The sequence below is a fragment of the Lissotriton vulgaris genome, chromosome 3_1, assembly GCF_964263255.1.
Source record: "Lissotriton vulgaris chromosome 3_1, aLisVul1.2, whole genome shotgun sequence".
NCBI classification, from domain to species: domain Eukaryota; kingdom Metazoa; phylum Chordata; class Amphibia; order Caudata; family Salamandridae; genus Lissotriton; species Lissotriton vulgaris.
The window spans coordinates 2,084,234,426-2,084,250,958 of record NC_141689.1 but is presented as its reverse complement, the minus strand read 5'-3'; the positions used below and the strand labels follow the sequence as shown (position 1 = coordinate 2,084,250,958).

At 44.3% G+C, this 16,533-nt stretch overlaps 1 protein-coding gene across 1 annotated transcript in view; it reads left to right on the top strand.

Annotated features, from left to right (window-relative positions):
- Positions 1-16,533, top strand: part of CEP135 (centrosomal protein 135) — a 434,096-nt gene that overhangs the window by 138,712 nt on the left and 278,851 nt on the right. Inside the window, exons 11-12 of the mRNA XM_086962622.1 lie at positions 7,915-8,129; positions 9,257-9,412. Coding sequence (XP_086818748.1) covers positions 7,915-8,129; positions 9,257-9,412 — 371 coding nt within the window. The remainder of the gene's footprint in view (positions 1-7,914; positions 8,130-9,256; positions 9,413-16,533) is intronic.

Below are 16,533 nucleotides of genomic sequence, written 5' to 3'. Positions count from 1 at the left end.
ATCAAATTCTACTAGTGGGTCTTGTAGCACTGATTGTGCCACCCACATGTGTAGCTCTGAAAAGGAAACTCAGGCCTGCCACTACAGTGTCTGTGCGCAGTTGTTACCTCCCATTTCGACTTGGCACGTTCACCCACTTGCCAGGCCCTAACCTTCCCTTTTCTTACATGTATGGTATCCGTATGGTAGGTCCAAGGTCCCCTCCCTTGGCAGGGTGCAGTGTATGTGAAAGGTCATGTACTGGTGTGAGTATCATGTCCTGATAATTTAATACTGCCAATTTCGTTTTTCACTAATGAAAGGCTATCTTGCCCCATAGGACAGAATGGGAGTTTATTTATAACATCTTATAAATATAACTTCACATTTGAACAAAATAGAGAAATAGTGTTTAGGCTGTCTGAACTCAGAATTTAATAACACATCTTTTAGTAAAGATGTTTTTTAAAAAACATCTTTACGAAAAGGTGTTTTATTAAATTCTGAGCATTGAAAGTGCCACTTGATAGCCAGGTTTTCTTTTATTGTACTTGGAGAAAGTAGACATTTTCTTGTTTAACCATTCTGTGTGCCTCTGCCTGTTTGTGTATTGACTGTCTGTTTTTTTTTTAGTGACAGGGGCTAAGGATGTGCATTCACTGTAGGCAGCCACCGGGGGAGAGGGAGGATTGAGGTGTGCCTGGCCCTTCCTGGATGCATCAGAGCTGGGCTGAATAGATCCTAGTTTAATTTTAGAGTAGTGGGAGGAGATTTCCTTGCACCTGAACAGGGCCTGTCTCCCTTGCACTGTCTCCACATCCTATGGTTATGCTTCACCAGTGAGGACAGAACACGTTTGGACTGGGCTCAGAGGCCCTTGTACAAAGAGAACAATGACATTTTGGGGTGTAAGTATTAGACCTTAAACCCCTGCACTTTAGACTGCTTCTGGAATCAAGAGGAACCTTTGCCAAGGAGAAGAGCTGGAGAAACTGAGCATAAGTACTTCCCCGTTGCTGTGTGTCTGGGGTTGGCCTGCAGTAGTTGTTTCTGCCAAGGAAAGGAGAAGGACTTTGCTGTGTGCTGTGTCCCCCTTCTTGAAGAAGATCTCCAAGGTCTTGAGTAGAGCTTGCCTCCTGTTTTGTGGTTTGAAGTGTCAGGGACACAAAGACTTTACCCTCAGCTCCCCTGCTGGGAGTTCTGACCTGCCATGAGGTGCCTCTGACTGTATTTGGCCTCTGGGGGTTGTTTCTGCTGTTGGGAGCTGGAAAAGCAACGCAACTACAAGAAAATCGATGCATCGCTCTAATTGCAGCAGTTTTTCACTCATCGCCGTGCCGCTGCCGAAACTGACTCAGCGCCTGCCGCTGCTGCAAGAACTAAAGCATCGAGGGGTCGCGGCTGGAGAAACCGCCGCAGCGCCGCTCCATGCTGATGCATTGATAGCCGAAGCATCCCGGATTTCCACACATCGTACCTGTGTGGCAAGTTTTCCTGACGCATCACCTGCGGAACGGAGTAGCCTCAGAATCGATGCATCAATTTCCCCCTACAGACCGATGCATCGCTCTCCTGCGTGCAGTAGAAATGTTGCATCGCATCCCCAAAGTCTCAGGAAACTACACATCTCTTTGTTTTTTGACGCCTCCCATCGCTGCAGCTGTTTGGCCTTGAGAATTTTGTCGCAACTACATTTACTTTGAGAGAAATCATGCATCTATAGTTTTCTATGGACCCAGTTTCCTAAAACCTTTTTAAAGTCATTCTATTAATACTTGTATGTTGGATTGTTTTGTCGTTTTGGCCTTGTTGAGTTTGGATAAAGGTACTTTATTTTTCTAAACTGGTGTGGTGTCCATTTGTGGTATTATCACTGTATTGCTATGTGTTTTGAGTACAAATACTTTACACATTGCCTTTGGGATAGGCCTATTTACTCGTGCCAAGCTACCCATAGGTTGAGCAGGGGTTATCTAAAGTGTGTATTCCCCTTAACCTGACTAGAAGCAAGGGTCCCTATTTGGACAAAGGTACCTACCTCTGCCAACTAGAGACCCCCATTTCGAACAGCCTGTAAAGTTTAACATGCATTTAATGCAAAATAGCTGTCAAGAAAGCCAAAATAATGCAAGGCAATTGCATTTTACTGGGCAAGTGCTTTTCCATTTACCAGTTGGAGCATATATTGCTAAAATGCATACATTTTTTTACACATGTTTTTATGCTTTCATTCTATGCAAGTGAATAGAAGCGAGACCACATTATGAAGGAAGAACTTGAAGATAATGATTAACGAGCAGCTGCCAGGATCTTCTCGTGGGAAGGAACGTGAGAATACCTTGACAACATGAAACAAGAAGCTTTAACAGGAACTGACTGCACTATTTTCAAATCCTTGCTCCGTTGTGCCAATCTCAGACCGAGGCTAGACTTTACTAACACTGTTCAGTACATTTATAATTGTACAACTTCGAGTTTTATGGCTGCAGTACGTTAAACGTGCATGCAGGTATGCAAGAATGTTACAGTTTTCGGCGTTCTTGAAGCAGTTCTAAAAAAACAGGATCATTAGTATTTTCATAGTACAGATATATGTATTCGGGCAGATACTGGTGAATCCACTTTCTCACACATGAGCCTCATTGTATTCTTCCTTTCACCAGGAATAATGCTGTGATGCTTTTGTCATTTGATTTTTTTCATTTTCAGGATTGGGGGCGGAAAAGAAGAGGTTCTGCATTTATAGCAGTCTGAGAACTTGGCAGGGTAGTTTTTGGGTGTTGCTTGAGTTCCGGAGGAAGTTGTACATCTAAAGGAGGAGCAGATGATGGACTGCTAGGAGACACACTAGGTTGCTAACGCCCTTATCTTAGTCTTGTCTCTGAAGGGAGGCGCCAGTCTTGGGGCATGTGGGAAAAAGGTTGTGAAGAGACATGCAAGAGCTGGTGGTGTCTATGAGGAAGTGATCTTTGTGGGAGCAGTGCGGCCTGCAGTGGTGTGAGGGCACAAGAGATTAGACAGGCTCTTCGGGCTCACTAAAATTTGGCATACTTAATTATTGATCCGTTGTCAAGAAAAGATTTGGTCGTCCCGCAGGGGGCATTATGACGCTTGTCTCGACTAAGATAGCTAAAAGGGTCATGATTGTACATACGACTTGCAAATGGTTACTGGTCAGTGATGTATCTCTGCTGGGCTCGGAAGGCTTGTATGATCACATGATAATTGTAAATGTTTACATTCAATGGGGATCAAATGAAGACTATGAGAGTGAAATGAGATGTTTTGAATATGACCTAGATATATTGTGTGAAAAGTGTGGAAATTATGCAATAATTGTAATGGGTGATTTCAATCATAAATTGAACCCCTTGAGATATGATCAATGGTTTAAAGACCTCTTGAGTTCAAAGATTATACCCCCAGCGACGTTTCCAAATTGTATAATCTCTAAACAAGACATGAAGTTGGGCAAATTTCTGGGGCAAAAAGGATTGTTCTGCTTAAACGGCAGATGGGAAACAGACTGCCCGTCAAAACAGACTGCCCGTCAAAACAGACCTTCAAGTGTGGTTCCCAACTTTGCCCGATTGATTATGTATTCATTTATGCGTGGAATTTTGACCTTCTCAAGGGGTTTCAGATAACTCCTTGTGACGGTAGTGACCACAATATTTTGCAATTCGCATTAGCATGGGGACCCCTAAGCTCTAGAGAATTGGTGCTCCCTCAAGAAGTAGAGTACCCTAAACGGCTGACAACAAGACTAACCGAGCAATATATTGAAAAGTTAGCAGGATTTCAACATAAAGTGGGTTTGGAAGATGCTAGGACTAAGAAAGTGCCTTGGTTCGAGAAAAAGATCAAAGAAATGGTGCAGTGCCTTAAAGTAGACCTAAAAAGCAAGAACTCATGTACCACTACCAAACAATCAAAGCAAGCCAAACAGCCAAGTTGGTTTAATGAGGAGTGTCTAAACAAGAAAAGAGAAATAAGAAGAGAAGAAAGAAGCCTGAGAAAAAAATATGATCCTATAAGGCATAAAAATTTAAGTGACATGAGGAAGGAGTATAAAACGTTAGTTAGAAACCTGAAGAGGGTATTCAAAGAGAAATGCTGGGCTAACTTGCTGGAAACTATTGAATCTAAAAACGTGCGTACGTTTTGGAATTTGATAAAGGAAGCATCAGGACAGGCTAATGGGGCTATGCCCTGTGTAGTAGAGGAAGCCGCTTGGGAAGAATATCTAGGTGAGTTATATGGAACATATGCTGAAGAAGCAGGTGGGGATATTGGTCCCTGGATGGAGGCGGTGGTAGATCTAAAACCTTTATTCACAACAGAAAAGGTACATTCAAACGTAAGAAACTTAAACCTAACCCGTGCTGCAGGTCCTGATAATCTGCCAGCAATTATTATAAAATCCCAGCAAGATTGGTGTGCGGAATTTTTCTCCTGTATGTTTTTGGCTATATTGGAGTCAGGCATGATCCCCGAAAAGTGGAGGGGAGCAGTAATTAGACCCATCCACAAGAAGGGTGACAGATAAGCGCCCAAAAACTATAGACGTAATAATTTGCTGGATATTGGGCAAAAGGTATTCTCCAAAATAATTTTGGGCAGTTTGAATGACTCGGCGGAACGGCGGTCAATCGTGCCAGTGGAGCAAGGAGGTTTCAAGAAGGGGCATTCCACGATCGATCACTGCTTCGCACTGTGGGCTGTGGCGAGGAAGTCTGTGGAAAAGCAGGGGAAGTTATGCTGCTGCTTCGTAGACATCCGCTCGGCATTCGACCTAGTAGACAGGAGATGCCTGTGGGAGTCATTAAGAAAACTTAATATCCCTGAGGGGCTCTTGAAAATTATCCAGGAGCTACACAAACAAAACTGGGCGCAAGTCATCAAAGACGCAGACGGAGGCTTGACACCTAAAATATTGACTAAGAATGGCCTAAGGCAGGGATGTGTATTAGCCCCCTTACTATTTACAATATATCTGGCTGATCTCCCATCCATTCTAGAAGTGAGTAGAAGTGCCAGCCCCAAAATGTATGGGAAAAATCTGTCCTGTCTGCTGTACGCCGACGATTTGGTAATCTTTGACCAAACGGAATTCGGATTGCAAAGGAAGTTAGCTGCTTTCAATGAATACTGATTGGCTAAACGCCTGACTGTAAATATGGATAAAACTAAAATCCTATGTTTTGGGAAGAAAATCCAGAATTTTAATTGGTACCTGGGATCTACCAAACTAGAAATTGTGGATGAATACAGATACCTTGGTATTTGATTTGAAAAGTCTTTAAAATGGGATATCCATCTGGTAGCCCAGACTGCCAAAGCCCATAGATTAGGATGCGGGCAAAGGAAATTTAGCCAAATCTATGGGGATATGTCACATAGACCATTACTGAAAGCCTATAAGGCAATGATACCCCACAAGTGCAGTACGGGGCCAACGTTTTATATTTGAGCGGGAAGAATAATTGGGACATTGAGGAGGGGAAATGTGTAAAACCATTGATGTCACTGCCTGACTCCTCTATGATTCAGGCAATCCGTCTGGAATTAGGCGTGACTTCATGGAACATACAGGCACAAGTGGCCCTTTTGAGATTTTGGAAAAGATTGGGATCTAAGGAAGTCACAAAAGTGTCACAATGGTGCAAAGAGGAGATTTTGCACAGCGACTTAAATTGGGCCAATGTGATTAGAATGAAATTGTGCGCACTGTGTAAAAGCCTAAATGTAAAATTTGACCAGGCGACACTGTCGGTTGAAGCCTCAAATGCGGAGCTTAGAACAACAGGAAGAGAAATATCCAGGCAAAATTATATGATATACCTGAGAAAGAAAGTGTCAGGCCATTATATGATAAATAGTTGGGAGAATGATACATGGTACCCTTATTTGGATACACTACCTAATGCTGGATTAAGAGCCGAAGTGCTCCGATGGAGAATAGGGATTAACTGTTGGGTATCTCAGGGAAATAGAAAAGCAGAATTGGTACAACCGGATGGTAAATGCCGCTGTGGATCCGCTACCAAGTGCGATAATCTACATATTTTACTACACTGTCAAAAATTTGTGTCACAGCGGAAATTGTTTTTACGACCTTTGTTTTTAAAATATGGCATAACTCAGCGCCTCTTAGCAATTAATCTACTTACTGACATGCCAAATCTTGATATAGCAATCGCCATGGCAAAATATATGAAGGCGGTAAAAAGGACTCTGTTGGAACCAAATATGATTGGATAGAAATTGGCATGGAGTTACAGTAGGTCACGCTCTTGAAAATTGTGTTTAGGTTGGAATGCTATCCCTACATTAAAGTTTGACTGTGTTGTTGACTGACATATTGGGAGTAGTGCTGTACGAATTTTTTTTTCATTGCGGGTGAGAGGCAGGAACTACCCCTTTAAGGAATCGTCCCTTTTTAAAGTATACGTGACATTTTTATATATGTTTTAATCTAGTTATTGTAATATGTATTCTGTTTGGAGACCAATGGTCTAATAAACATACTTTTACTACTACTTTTGTCATTTGATTTTTTTCATTTTCAAGATTGGGGGTGGAAAAGAAGAGGTTCTGCAATTATAGCAGACTGAGAACTTGGCAGGGTAGTTTTTGGGTGTTGCTTGAGATCCGGAGGAAGTTGTACATCTAAAGGAGGAGCAGATGATGGACTGCAAGGAGACACACTAGGTTGCTAACGCCCTTATCTTAGTCTTGTCTCTGAAGGGAGGCGCCAGTCTTGGGGCATGTGGGAGAAAGGTTGTAAAGAGACATCCAAGAGCTGATGGTGTCTATGAGGAAGTGATCTGTGTGCGAGCAGTGCGGCCTGCAGTGGTGTGAGGGCACAAGAGATTGGACAGGCTCTTAGGGCTCACTAAAATTTGGCGTACTTCATTATTGATCCCTTGTCTACTTACAACACCCCTTCAGTGCTGAATTGGCCTCTGTGACTCAATCTCTCATCTCCTCCTTACTTTGCCACCCGGAGTCTAACATAGTGGAAAGATAACTCAGACCATCACTCAACCCCACCTACTCTCCAATGCAGATGGATTCTTCTTTTCTATGCTGTGGCATTGTGTTTCATCAGCCAAACTCGCCACAGGTAGATCAGCACCACATTCCACTATGCCTTGTTGCCTGTCAGACACACCTCCCTGCAAACCCAACATGCGCAGATTGCATGTTGAGCTGTTCTGCTCCTCGGGCTGGAGAAGTTGCGCGGAGTTTATGGCGCTGTGTATGTTCTAGAGTTCTACCATTGGGTGTGCCCATCGCAGTGAAAAATATTCCCCCAGTCTATGTGAAGGGCTGGCAAATCTGATCAGGTGATACCATAGCTTCTGTGCAGCAACATGCACTCGTAGAGCTGGCATGTTCCGATGCCCTTTAGATCGGACTTGGTTACTCAGTGCAAAGTGTGAGGAGCTAAACATGGCATGTGCCTGCCCGGTATTGGCCATTTTTCGGCAATTGTTTTCTTTAGGTGCAGCTGCGATTCCAAGATGGACAAGCGTTGTATTCACCACTGCAAAATGTAAAATATGTGCAGTAATACTATGGACTTATCCAAATGGAAAAGAGACTTTTAGTATTGACGAAAGAGGGCCGCCTCAAAGAGATGAATGGTTGAAGGAGGCTTCCCTAACGCCACTATTTTTTAATGTTTCTTGGTGTTAAAGACATTTTCTCTGTTAAACTGCTAAAGCTAAACCTTAGCTAGCAAACCTTTAAAAACAATGCCTAATATGTGCATTTTTTATTTATTGTACTTAGCTCGTTAAAAGCCTATACTTTATTTTGAATGGTAAGTTTAGACGAAATTGTTTGTGAAGACACACCCTGTTAGCCTTTTACTTCTATTTTTATTACTCAGTTTGTATTAAAATGTTTGCTTGATTTTGCGTTCAGAGCGAGAAGTTGTACTTGAACTGGAGAGAATGAGGACACATTATGGCATTTTACGAAGAGACCGGTCGCCATCTCGTATGGACACATTTGTAAAAACCATAGAAGAAGAAAGAGATTACTATAAGAAAGAACTGGAAAATCTTCAAAAGACATTCAAAAGAAGATATAGTCCATCAAATCAATCACAAAGTCCATTCATTACAACTCCAGAAAAGGTAAGCTCATTTTTTAAGTGTACAAATTAGAGAAAGTTCTAATTGCTCTTTCATTGTATTTCCATTTGCACTTTGTAAGTATCTTTCTTGTTGATTAGTTTAGTATTGTTAAAGCATTTGAAATATGAACACGTACAAGCAAGGAATAGCTAGTGTAGGAGTTTACTTGTAGCCATATTTTACATGTAAGTAATTTGTCAACCTATAGGTATCCAAATGTTTTTGATCTATAAGATTTGAAAAGTTTGTTTATGTCAGTTTTGGTTGGCTTTAGATTGTAAGCGACTGATAGGGGCTGCAACCAGATTGATCTTGTTACTGAGATTTCTGGTAGTGAGCAGTGTTTCCGTAATTCCAAGGCTTTTGAAGTTGTGAGAATTGAGGATGTCGCTCTCAGTTGTGCCTTGGTGACGAATCTAGATTTAATGACACCGAAGCTGGTGAGTTGGGCTGACACTTGGTCATTTAATGGACATTATGGAGGTGTTTGAGACTAGGAAAGACTTTAGTCTAAGGTTTTTTTAAACTTGGCGAACCGGGCATTGGCGAGTTAGCTGATTTTTTAAAATTTGTTATGTTGATGATGATATATTCAAGAAAGTTGAAGTAATGTGGAACAGTTGTTATTATGCCGTTTTGTATTTCTTGTTCTGTAGAAGTGCAGTATTGCTCGCTCTGCTTGGTTTTCAATTTGAGAAGTGCTTCAAGTGAGCAAAGGTGTGTCACTGAGAATCTCCCCTTGCTGCGGTGTTTATTTTTAAAATAAGAGGGAGGAGATTCACCCCTAGAAAGAAGCCTCCCAGTGCAGTAGGAGGGAATTAGTTAACATACATATATCTGGGAATATCCAGGAAACGAAAAAGCAGAAAACAAAATTAGAGTGAAAAAGAGAAATGCCTTGCCATTAGACCTTTTCACACTGAGTTACTCATGTCCTGCTCAGAACCAGAACGTGAGCATTGTAGATCCAAGACTCTGCACGTCAAACGGTCTTCCTGCCCAGCTGGGGCAAACGATTATTGTCATTATGTAGTTAGTTGAAGAATTCAGACCAACACATATCTCCTCCCTCAGGAGGGACCATATGCAAACAGTGAGTTAAAATGATCCTACATTTTTCTTTCCAGAGTGGTGCATATAATTCTGAATTAAAGCAGATTATAAGGGAAAGAGATGATCTACAGACCATGTTAGACCGATTTGAAAAGCACATGGTGGAAATTCAATCTAATGTCAAAATGTTGACAGCTGAAAGAGATAAGATAAATATCCTTTATGAGCAGGTAAGAAACATGTCTTCTACATATATCTCTAGTGACAAAAATACATTCACTGTTATTATGCTTGATGTGTTTGTAAAGAGCCTTGTCATGCAACTTTCAATGTTCTTTAAATGCATTTAATGTCTTTTCACTCTCACGGTGACCATGGAAAAATCTTTAAATGTAATATATATCTGATAGTGACTTCTAGCCGCAGATTCCTTACCTGAGAATTATCCCCGGTCTTCAGACTGGATCAAAAACCTTTTTCATGAGCAGTAGTGCCAGAAGGTGGTGTGGATCAGCTACGCATTGCTCCGCCCACGCCAGATGTGGTGGGTGTGGTGCATATATAGGTGCCACCAGAGTGTGCTGACATCAGTTATATTCTTTCCACACCAATTAGCACAAAACCCGAGAGATCTATCCCTTCAATCAATTTTTGAATGAGCTTTTTTTCTTTTGTAAAGAGTTTTTTTCTTCTTTTGTAAAGAGTTTTTTTCCTGATGTGGCAGGAATTTCCTCTAAGAAGGCTGGCTTCAAGCCCTGTGCCTCCTGTCACCAACCAATGTCGGTGACAGCCCCACTTCTTGTTTGCCTTTTCGGTGACTCGCGTGCCCCACGATGTTCAGACCTGTGTTGACTGCCGCACCATCAACCCAAAGGCCTTGAGGGAGCGGTCCCTCAATCTCTTGGCGGATCGACGAGCGATGCCACAACAGTCTGGAACTTGGCCGAGATGAAGGTCGCAGAGTCTGAAATCTTCGCCACACTCGAAGTCATCAGGTCACTCTGGTAAAACACACTGCAAAAAGAAGAGCAGGAAGTCGAAGAGATCTTCAACTTCACTGCATCCATGGTCCGATGAGACACAGGAACATCGACATTCGAGGACTGACTACACGTTTGAGCCTGTACCTGGGGCGGCTCTGCACTTTCCAGAGTTTCCAGAAGCCTGAGCGACCCCCCCCCCCCTCAACTTCATGAATTTTATGAGGCCATGCGCCTCATCTATGAGTGGCCCGCTCTCGCCCGCATGCCTTAGTTCCTGCGTGTTTCTACTGGATCTGCACCAGCACCTCTGGCCCCAGTGCCAGTCAGCCACCTTGGATCCACAGAAGAATTCAGACTGGCGCTAATACCTCACCTTCCCAGGTGCAGTCCTGATACCGACGTTCCCAGCGCCCACCGGTGGTGCCATCCCTAGCCTGATCCTTCACTCTGACTTGGAGCCATATGGGCTATGCCCAACGCCGACTCTGACCCTAACTGGAGCCATGCCTTCCAGGCCAGAGCCTGAGCCCTATTCTTAAGGGCTAGGACTCATCGAGAATTGTGAGGGGTCACTGGACCCTGAAGAATACTAGCCCTTTGATCCAAATGTAGACTGGGGTGATTATTTGGCAGAAGCCAGTGAGTGGCATGACTTTTTCAGATACTGGCATGTTTTATCCCCTTACCATGGCAACGGAGGAGGGTGCGTCATTTGCAACGGTGGTGAGTTAGACAGCTGAGGTCCTGGACCTTAGCCTGCTCCCTGTGGCAGTCAAGATGAATATCTTTACGAAGGTGCTTCTGCCTGGAGTGTCCCCTTCAGAACCGCTTCTCCCTTTTAATGACACCCTTTATAGACGTCCTGCTTGGGACCTGGTCCAAGCCTAGCACAGCGGCTCCTGTAAACAGGATGATAGCCTGCCTCTACCACCCTGCTTAAGGGTACCCCAACCTCCTCACACAACACCCTACCGCGGAGAGCTTGGTAGTCCAAGGCCCCACTTCCCATGGTGTATTTTCTACCACCCCGTTGAATCCAAGAGGTTCAACACCTTAGGCAAGAGGATGTTTTCTTCCCCCAGCGTGGCACTGGGGTCAGTGAATACTGCGTGCCTTTTGATCCGCTACTCCCACACTCTGTGGGATACGGTTGTGCAGGTGCTGCTGACGGTCACCGAGTAGGCTCGGCTGTCCTCTCCCAAGCTGTTGATGATGGGAGAGTTGCAGCAAGTTTACCATCCAAAGTGGACTGGATACCATAAGCTCGCAAGGCAGAGCGGTTTGATTGACGGTGGTCTTGAGGCACCATGCCTGGCTTTTCTGGGAATGTCCCAGCATCGCTTATGGACATGCCCTTTGATGACTCCTGTCTCTTCGGAGATAAGGCGGATTCAGCGCTGGAGCGCTTTAAGGATAGCAGGATTACAGCCAGGTCGTTGGACCTCCCATGGTGTCTCACCACCCCCAATCTTCCTTTCAAGGCCACGGAAGGGGCTTCCAACTGGGTCTCTACCCACCAAGCCACTGCAGCGCACAAGCTTCCGAGCCTCTGCATGGCCGAGGCGCTGTACCCACAGACCTCGTGGGTCAGGCGACCAGAGGTCGGGCCAGTCCACCACCTCCCCAGCAGCCTCCAAACCATTATAGTCTGTCAGCTCACCATCATGGGATCATCATCATCTGCACCACTGGTGGCTTATAACATCAGACCAATGGTTTCTGCAGATTGTCCGGAGGGGCATCCTTCCTCCCCTTCGAGACTACCCCTCCACTTATGCCACCTGCTTGCTTGCTCCGCCAAGGGAGCCATAGATGGTGCAGAAGTAAATAGTAGGTTGTGGTTGCTATTCCCACTTCTTTCTGCTGCACAAGAAGGATGGAGGCCTTCGTCCTGTCCTAGTCCTGCACCCCTATTAGTTTGTTCATTTTAGGATTACAGGACTTCCCAGAACAAGGGTGGACTAAACAAGACTGTGCCTGGGACATTTAAACAGTTGGTTATGGTATCTGTTGACAAACATATTGTCATCTTTCATTTGAGCGGCGCAGCTTTTTAAAAGTAGACATTTTGCTGGGTTTACACCTCTCTGATCTAATTATGAAACTTGTGAAAAGAGAGTTAAATAATTCCAATAGCTCCTGTTGTTGATTGTAAAATGGTGAGCCAGGAAGGCATAAGAACATAAGAACCTGTTGATGTAGTTGGCTATAGATGAGACTATTTCATTTTGTGGCAATGCTCATCATTGAAGGTCCTCTTTGTTTTGGAAGCACTTGCGAAGTTGTTCAAGGATTCTTTTCTTACGGCATACAAGTGGTACAGAACAGCCTGAAAGGAATGTGAAAAGGAAGGTAGCACGGTTCCATGGGTAAATTTCCTCTGTGTTTTGCTTTGTTTTTTTTTTTTTGCTTCAGTTGGAGTTCCATATTTCCCCTTTACCATGAAGCATAGGTGTAGCTCAATTTTTTCTGCTTGTTTAATTTAGTTTGCTCGAATTAGGCTTTTGTTTTTAGCTGCTTTACAATTTTATTGCTTTTTGCAAGACTTTTCTTACACAATTGGGCAGACTCTTTACACTCGTCTGCCCACTCACCTTGAGCATTCTTCTGTTCTTCAGTGTTAGATCTGTCATAGATTCACATGCTTAAATCATTCTCATCATCAGGGTGGGAGTCCACTGTAACTTCAAAACAGCAATATAAGTCTATCAGATGGAAAAGTAACTAAAACAGGGCCACTTAAGTAGCACACTCACGACTTTGGAAAGGGCCCTAACTTCACCCCATCCAGTGAGAGTTCCCCAACCCTCATTCTTCCTAGAGGTCACCTCACCTCAGATTCCTACTGCATGATGTGTATAAAGGAGGTCCAGGGGCTCTGCTCTATCCTATGACAGAGAAGTCCAGTTTTTCTTGATAGATTTGACTTCTGCCACTTTCTTAAGTGGTTTGTATCGAGACACTTCTCTACTACCTCTGAAATTGGCCATTTCCATTACATTTTGAGACTGAAAAATCATCTAAAACAAGCTGGTTCAAGGGATGTGATGTGGGAAAATGAGGGTGTTTTCCAATGGCCCCCATAGAAAATGCATTAAATACCTTCACCCTGACCATATGTCAAGGGACTACAAAATTTCCAGGCCATTTTCAGCCAAAACCCTCAAAGACCATGTGGGAAGACTTTTGAGGTGGCTACAAAAGGCAAAAGCAAATGAAAGCTGTTCCTTAGTAGATGAATCATTGTCAAGTTATTTGCCCTAAAGGAGAAAAATGTGATAAATATGCCATTTGAAAGCAACAAAGAGCAATAGGGAAATTAGCAGAAGAAGGAACTCTGACTTCCCAAAAGAGGCTAAAGAGAAAATATATAAAAAGCCGCCCAAAAAATTGTAGAACATCACTTGAGCCGAGGGCTGAATAAGAGAGAAGCATCGACAACTAGTCTGTAGACAGCAACTCCTAAAATGATCTTTTAGGTCTTTGATACCATAATCTGGAAGGACTCCATCCACACAGTTGCCTGTAAGAGCCCCATCGACAAAAAACCCCAAAGACTACTTGTCGACACAGTCTCTGTCCAACCCGTCGTCACCTGTTCTGTTGCTGGAAGCACTGTCCATGAAGGTCCTATTGTTGAAGCCTTTGATCATAACCCATGGATACTTTCTCTGTCAACAAGCAATTCTGCCATTGGATATATTACTGGCATATGTCCAGCAGCAAAATACCTTCATTAAATTATAAGATCGTTCTGTCCCATAAAGAGGGCTATCACTCCATGGCACGTGAAAATAAAATATCAGGATATAGAAGAGAAACATGCACTTTCACCTAAAAAAGATCATGACATTTGCCAGCCATTCTTTCACAATACCTATCCCAGATATCAGAAGCAAGGTTGGGCTGATGAATATGCCTACTATGGCCACCTATACGATCCTTATGAGGCAGATAATGAAAAATACCATGAAATATCGATGATGCAAGTGCTAGTAAACCTTATCAAGGACCTGAGGCACATGGTAACAAACTGGTATACCTACTTTTCAATGGAATCAGGTTAGCAACCATCAACAGTTCTGCACAATCAACCTTCATCCCACTGGAAATACAGGGGAAGTATAGACCCTGACGTTTCCACTTCAGCTGAGCCCTACTGACTATATATAGCCTGCTGACTGTTGGATATTTGAGAGATCCTGCGCATTTACACCAAGGCTTTACTGGCGGTATAAGTAAGTCTGAAAATCCAAGTTTTCAGGGCTTTCCTGAACTGGCTCTCTGAATGGATTTGACGAAGCTGCAGTGGAAGCTGATTCCATGCCCTGGAACCCAGTACAGCAAGGCCATTATTGTTCAATATTTCACGGATATCCCACCAAAACCACTACAAATAAATACATCTTATGACGACCAATATTCAGACATAAACGAAGGCAAGCTCCCAGAGCCCTCAAGGGCAAGAGGTAATAAATTGGTCAGTTACGTACTACCAACAGCGGAACCACCAACACCCCCCAGTAGACTGTCAATTGGGCGGCATTTAAAAATTCCATATGCTGGAAGTAACGGTGTGAAAAAGCTTTGACCTCCTAGTGGAAACTAAAGAAAGAGATTTATTTTCATACGACTACAGAGAGCCACCTAGAAGAGTTGTCAAGGCAATCCCTTTAGTGGACCATCTGTGACAAGGAGGCATAAACTTATTACAGAAACCATTGACTGTGGCAACAGTGGTACCCAAACTGAAGACGAAATATAAAGCACCAGACCACACACTAGTCTGTCTAGTGGGACTTCAAAGGCAGATTCAGTAGTAGTGCAAGCAGCCCAGAGGCGGTCCAGAAACACCGGAACCACTTGCAGTGTACTTTCAGGAAAGGGGTTGTAAAATGTGAGTCCATACTAGTATCGATGCCCGGATGGCTGGCGCAAGTCGCCTCTTAGTTCCCATTCTGAATAGTTACCAAAATAAAGAGACGGGCGCTGGAAGCCGGAGTCACAAGAACAGGATTTATTTCTCATGAGGAGAGCCTGTCATTTCGGACACGAAACACAGTGTCTTTCGGGAGGTGCTCTAACAAGTGAGCTGAAACGTCGTCTTTTATACCTTACAAAACACTTAGCATTACAATCGCGACATTGTGAAACACGGAAAAGACATCCCCATGATCCTCGTGTCAATCCTACCCCACATATGTTCACAATAGGGACCCTTGACCTGCTGATAAGAGGGGAGGGTAATCACGCAGCTGGGTGTTCCGCCAACTTTTAGGATGTGTGCGCCTGATCATAGCCCAGGGGGTGGGGTGCCCAGGATCAATAGTGGGTCCTTTGAAGAGGAGTGATTCCATACAATAAGCAGTAAACAGTATCTCCTGGCTTAGGCGATGACCTCAGACATGTGTGGACAGTCAATCGCGGAGGGAGGGTTTACTAACAGATGGGTTATTCATGAAAGGAGAGGAGGTGCTGGTCAGGCGCGGCCGTGACTCCCAAGGACAGGGTTTTGCAGAAGAAGAAGGTTTATGACTTGCCCGTGTGAGGGAGAAGGGAGGGGGAGCCAGGGTGTGTACAGGGACAGAGTCGCACAGAGAGAGAGAGATGTCTTATGACTCGTGCGAGAGAGAGCGGGGGCAGTCAGGTGCAGCTGGGGAGGGCTACGTCAGCTAAGGCGAAGGATGCCTCTTCAAGAGGGAATGGGGGGTTTGCGTGGGTCAAGCAGGAGGGTTGCCTTTCAGGGCAGGGTCGCGCAGAGGGAGAGGGTTTCATAGTCTATGCATGTGAGAGAGGGAGGGGGGTTCAGATACGCGCAGAAGGGAAGCCGGTGATTCTAATGAGCAGGAAAAAGGCCAGGGTGCCTAAAATGGCTGTCATGTACATATGGGTGCGGGCTTTTACTGGCAGAGTGATGCGGTCAATAGTTTACGGTATTCATGGTGCTTACAGGGAGAGGAGCGGGAAAATGGAATAATGCTCGGCACCTATATTTCCGTGGCAACACCCTATTTCCACTTGAATGCCGTTCCTTTTGGCGTGAAGTCACATGGAAAAGAGGGTGGGTGTGGTTCAAATAGTCGATAGGAGAGAGAGCGGAGTTGGGTCAGAGTTCCTGGGACACACAAAAGGGACCAGGGGAGCAAAGGATAACAAGCAGGCAGGCCCATCAATCGGGCCCAAAGAAGGGGGACGGAGACTCCAGGCACACGTGGGTTAGCAGACGGAGGGCTTCAGGGCAGCCCGTCAAGTTTCATTTTCCACGTTTGAAATTGCTGTCTCGTCCCGCATCTTGTTGCTCTGCACCTCCACCTTTGGTCGAGGTCACATGTGTCTCAAGATCTGCAGCTAGGCTGTACATCACGTCC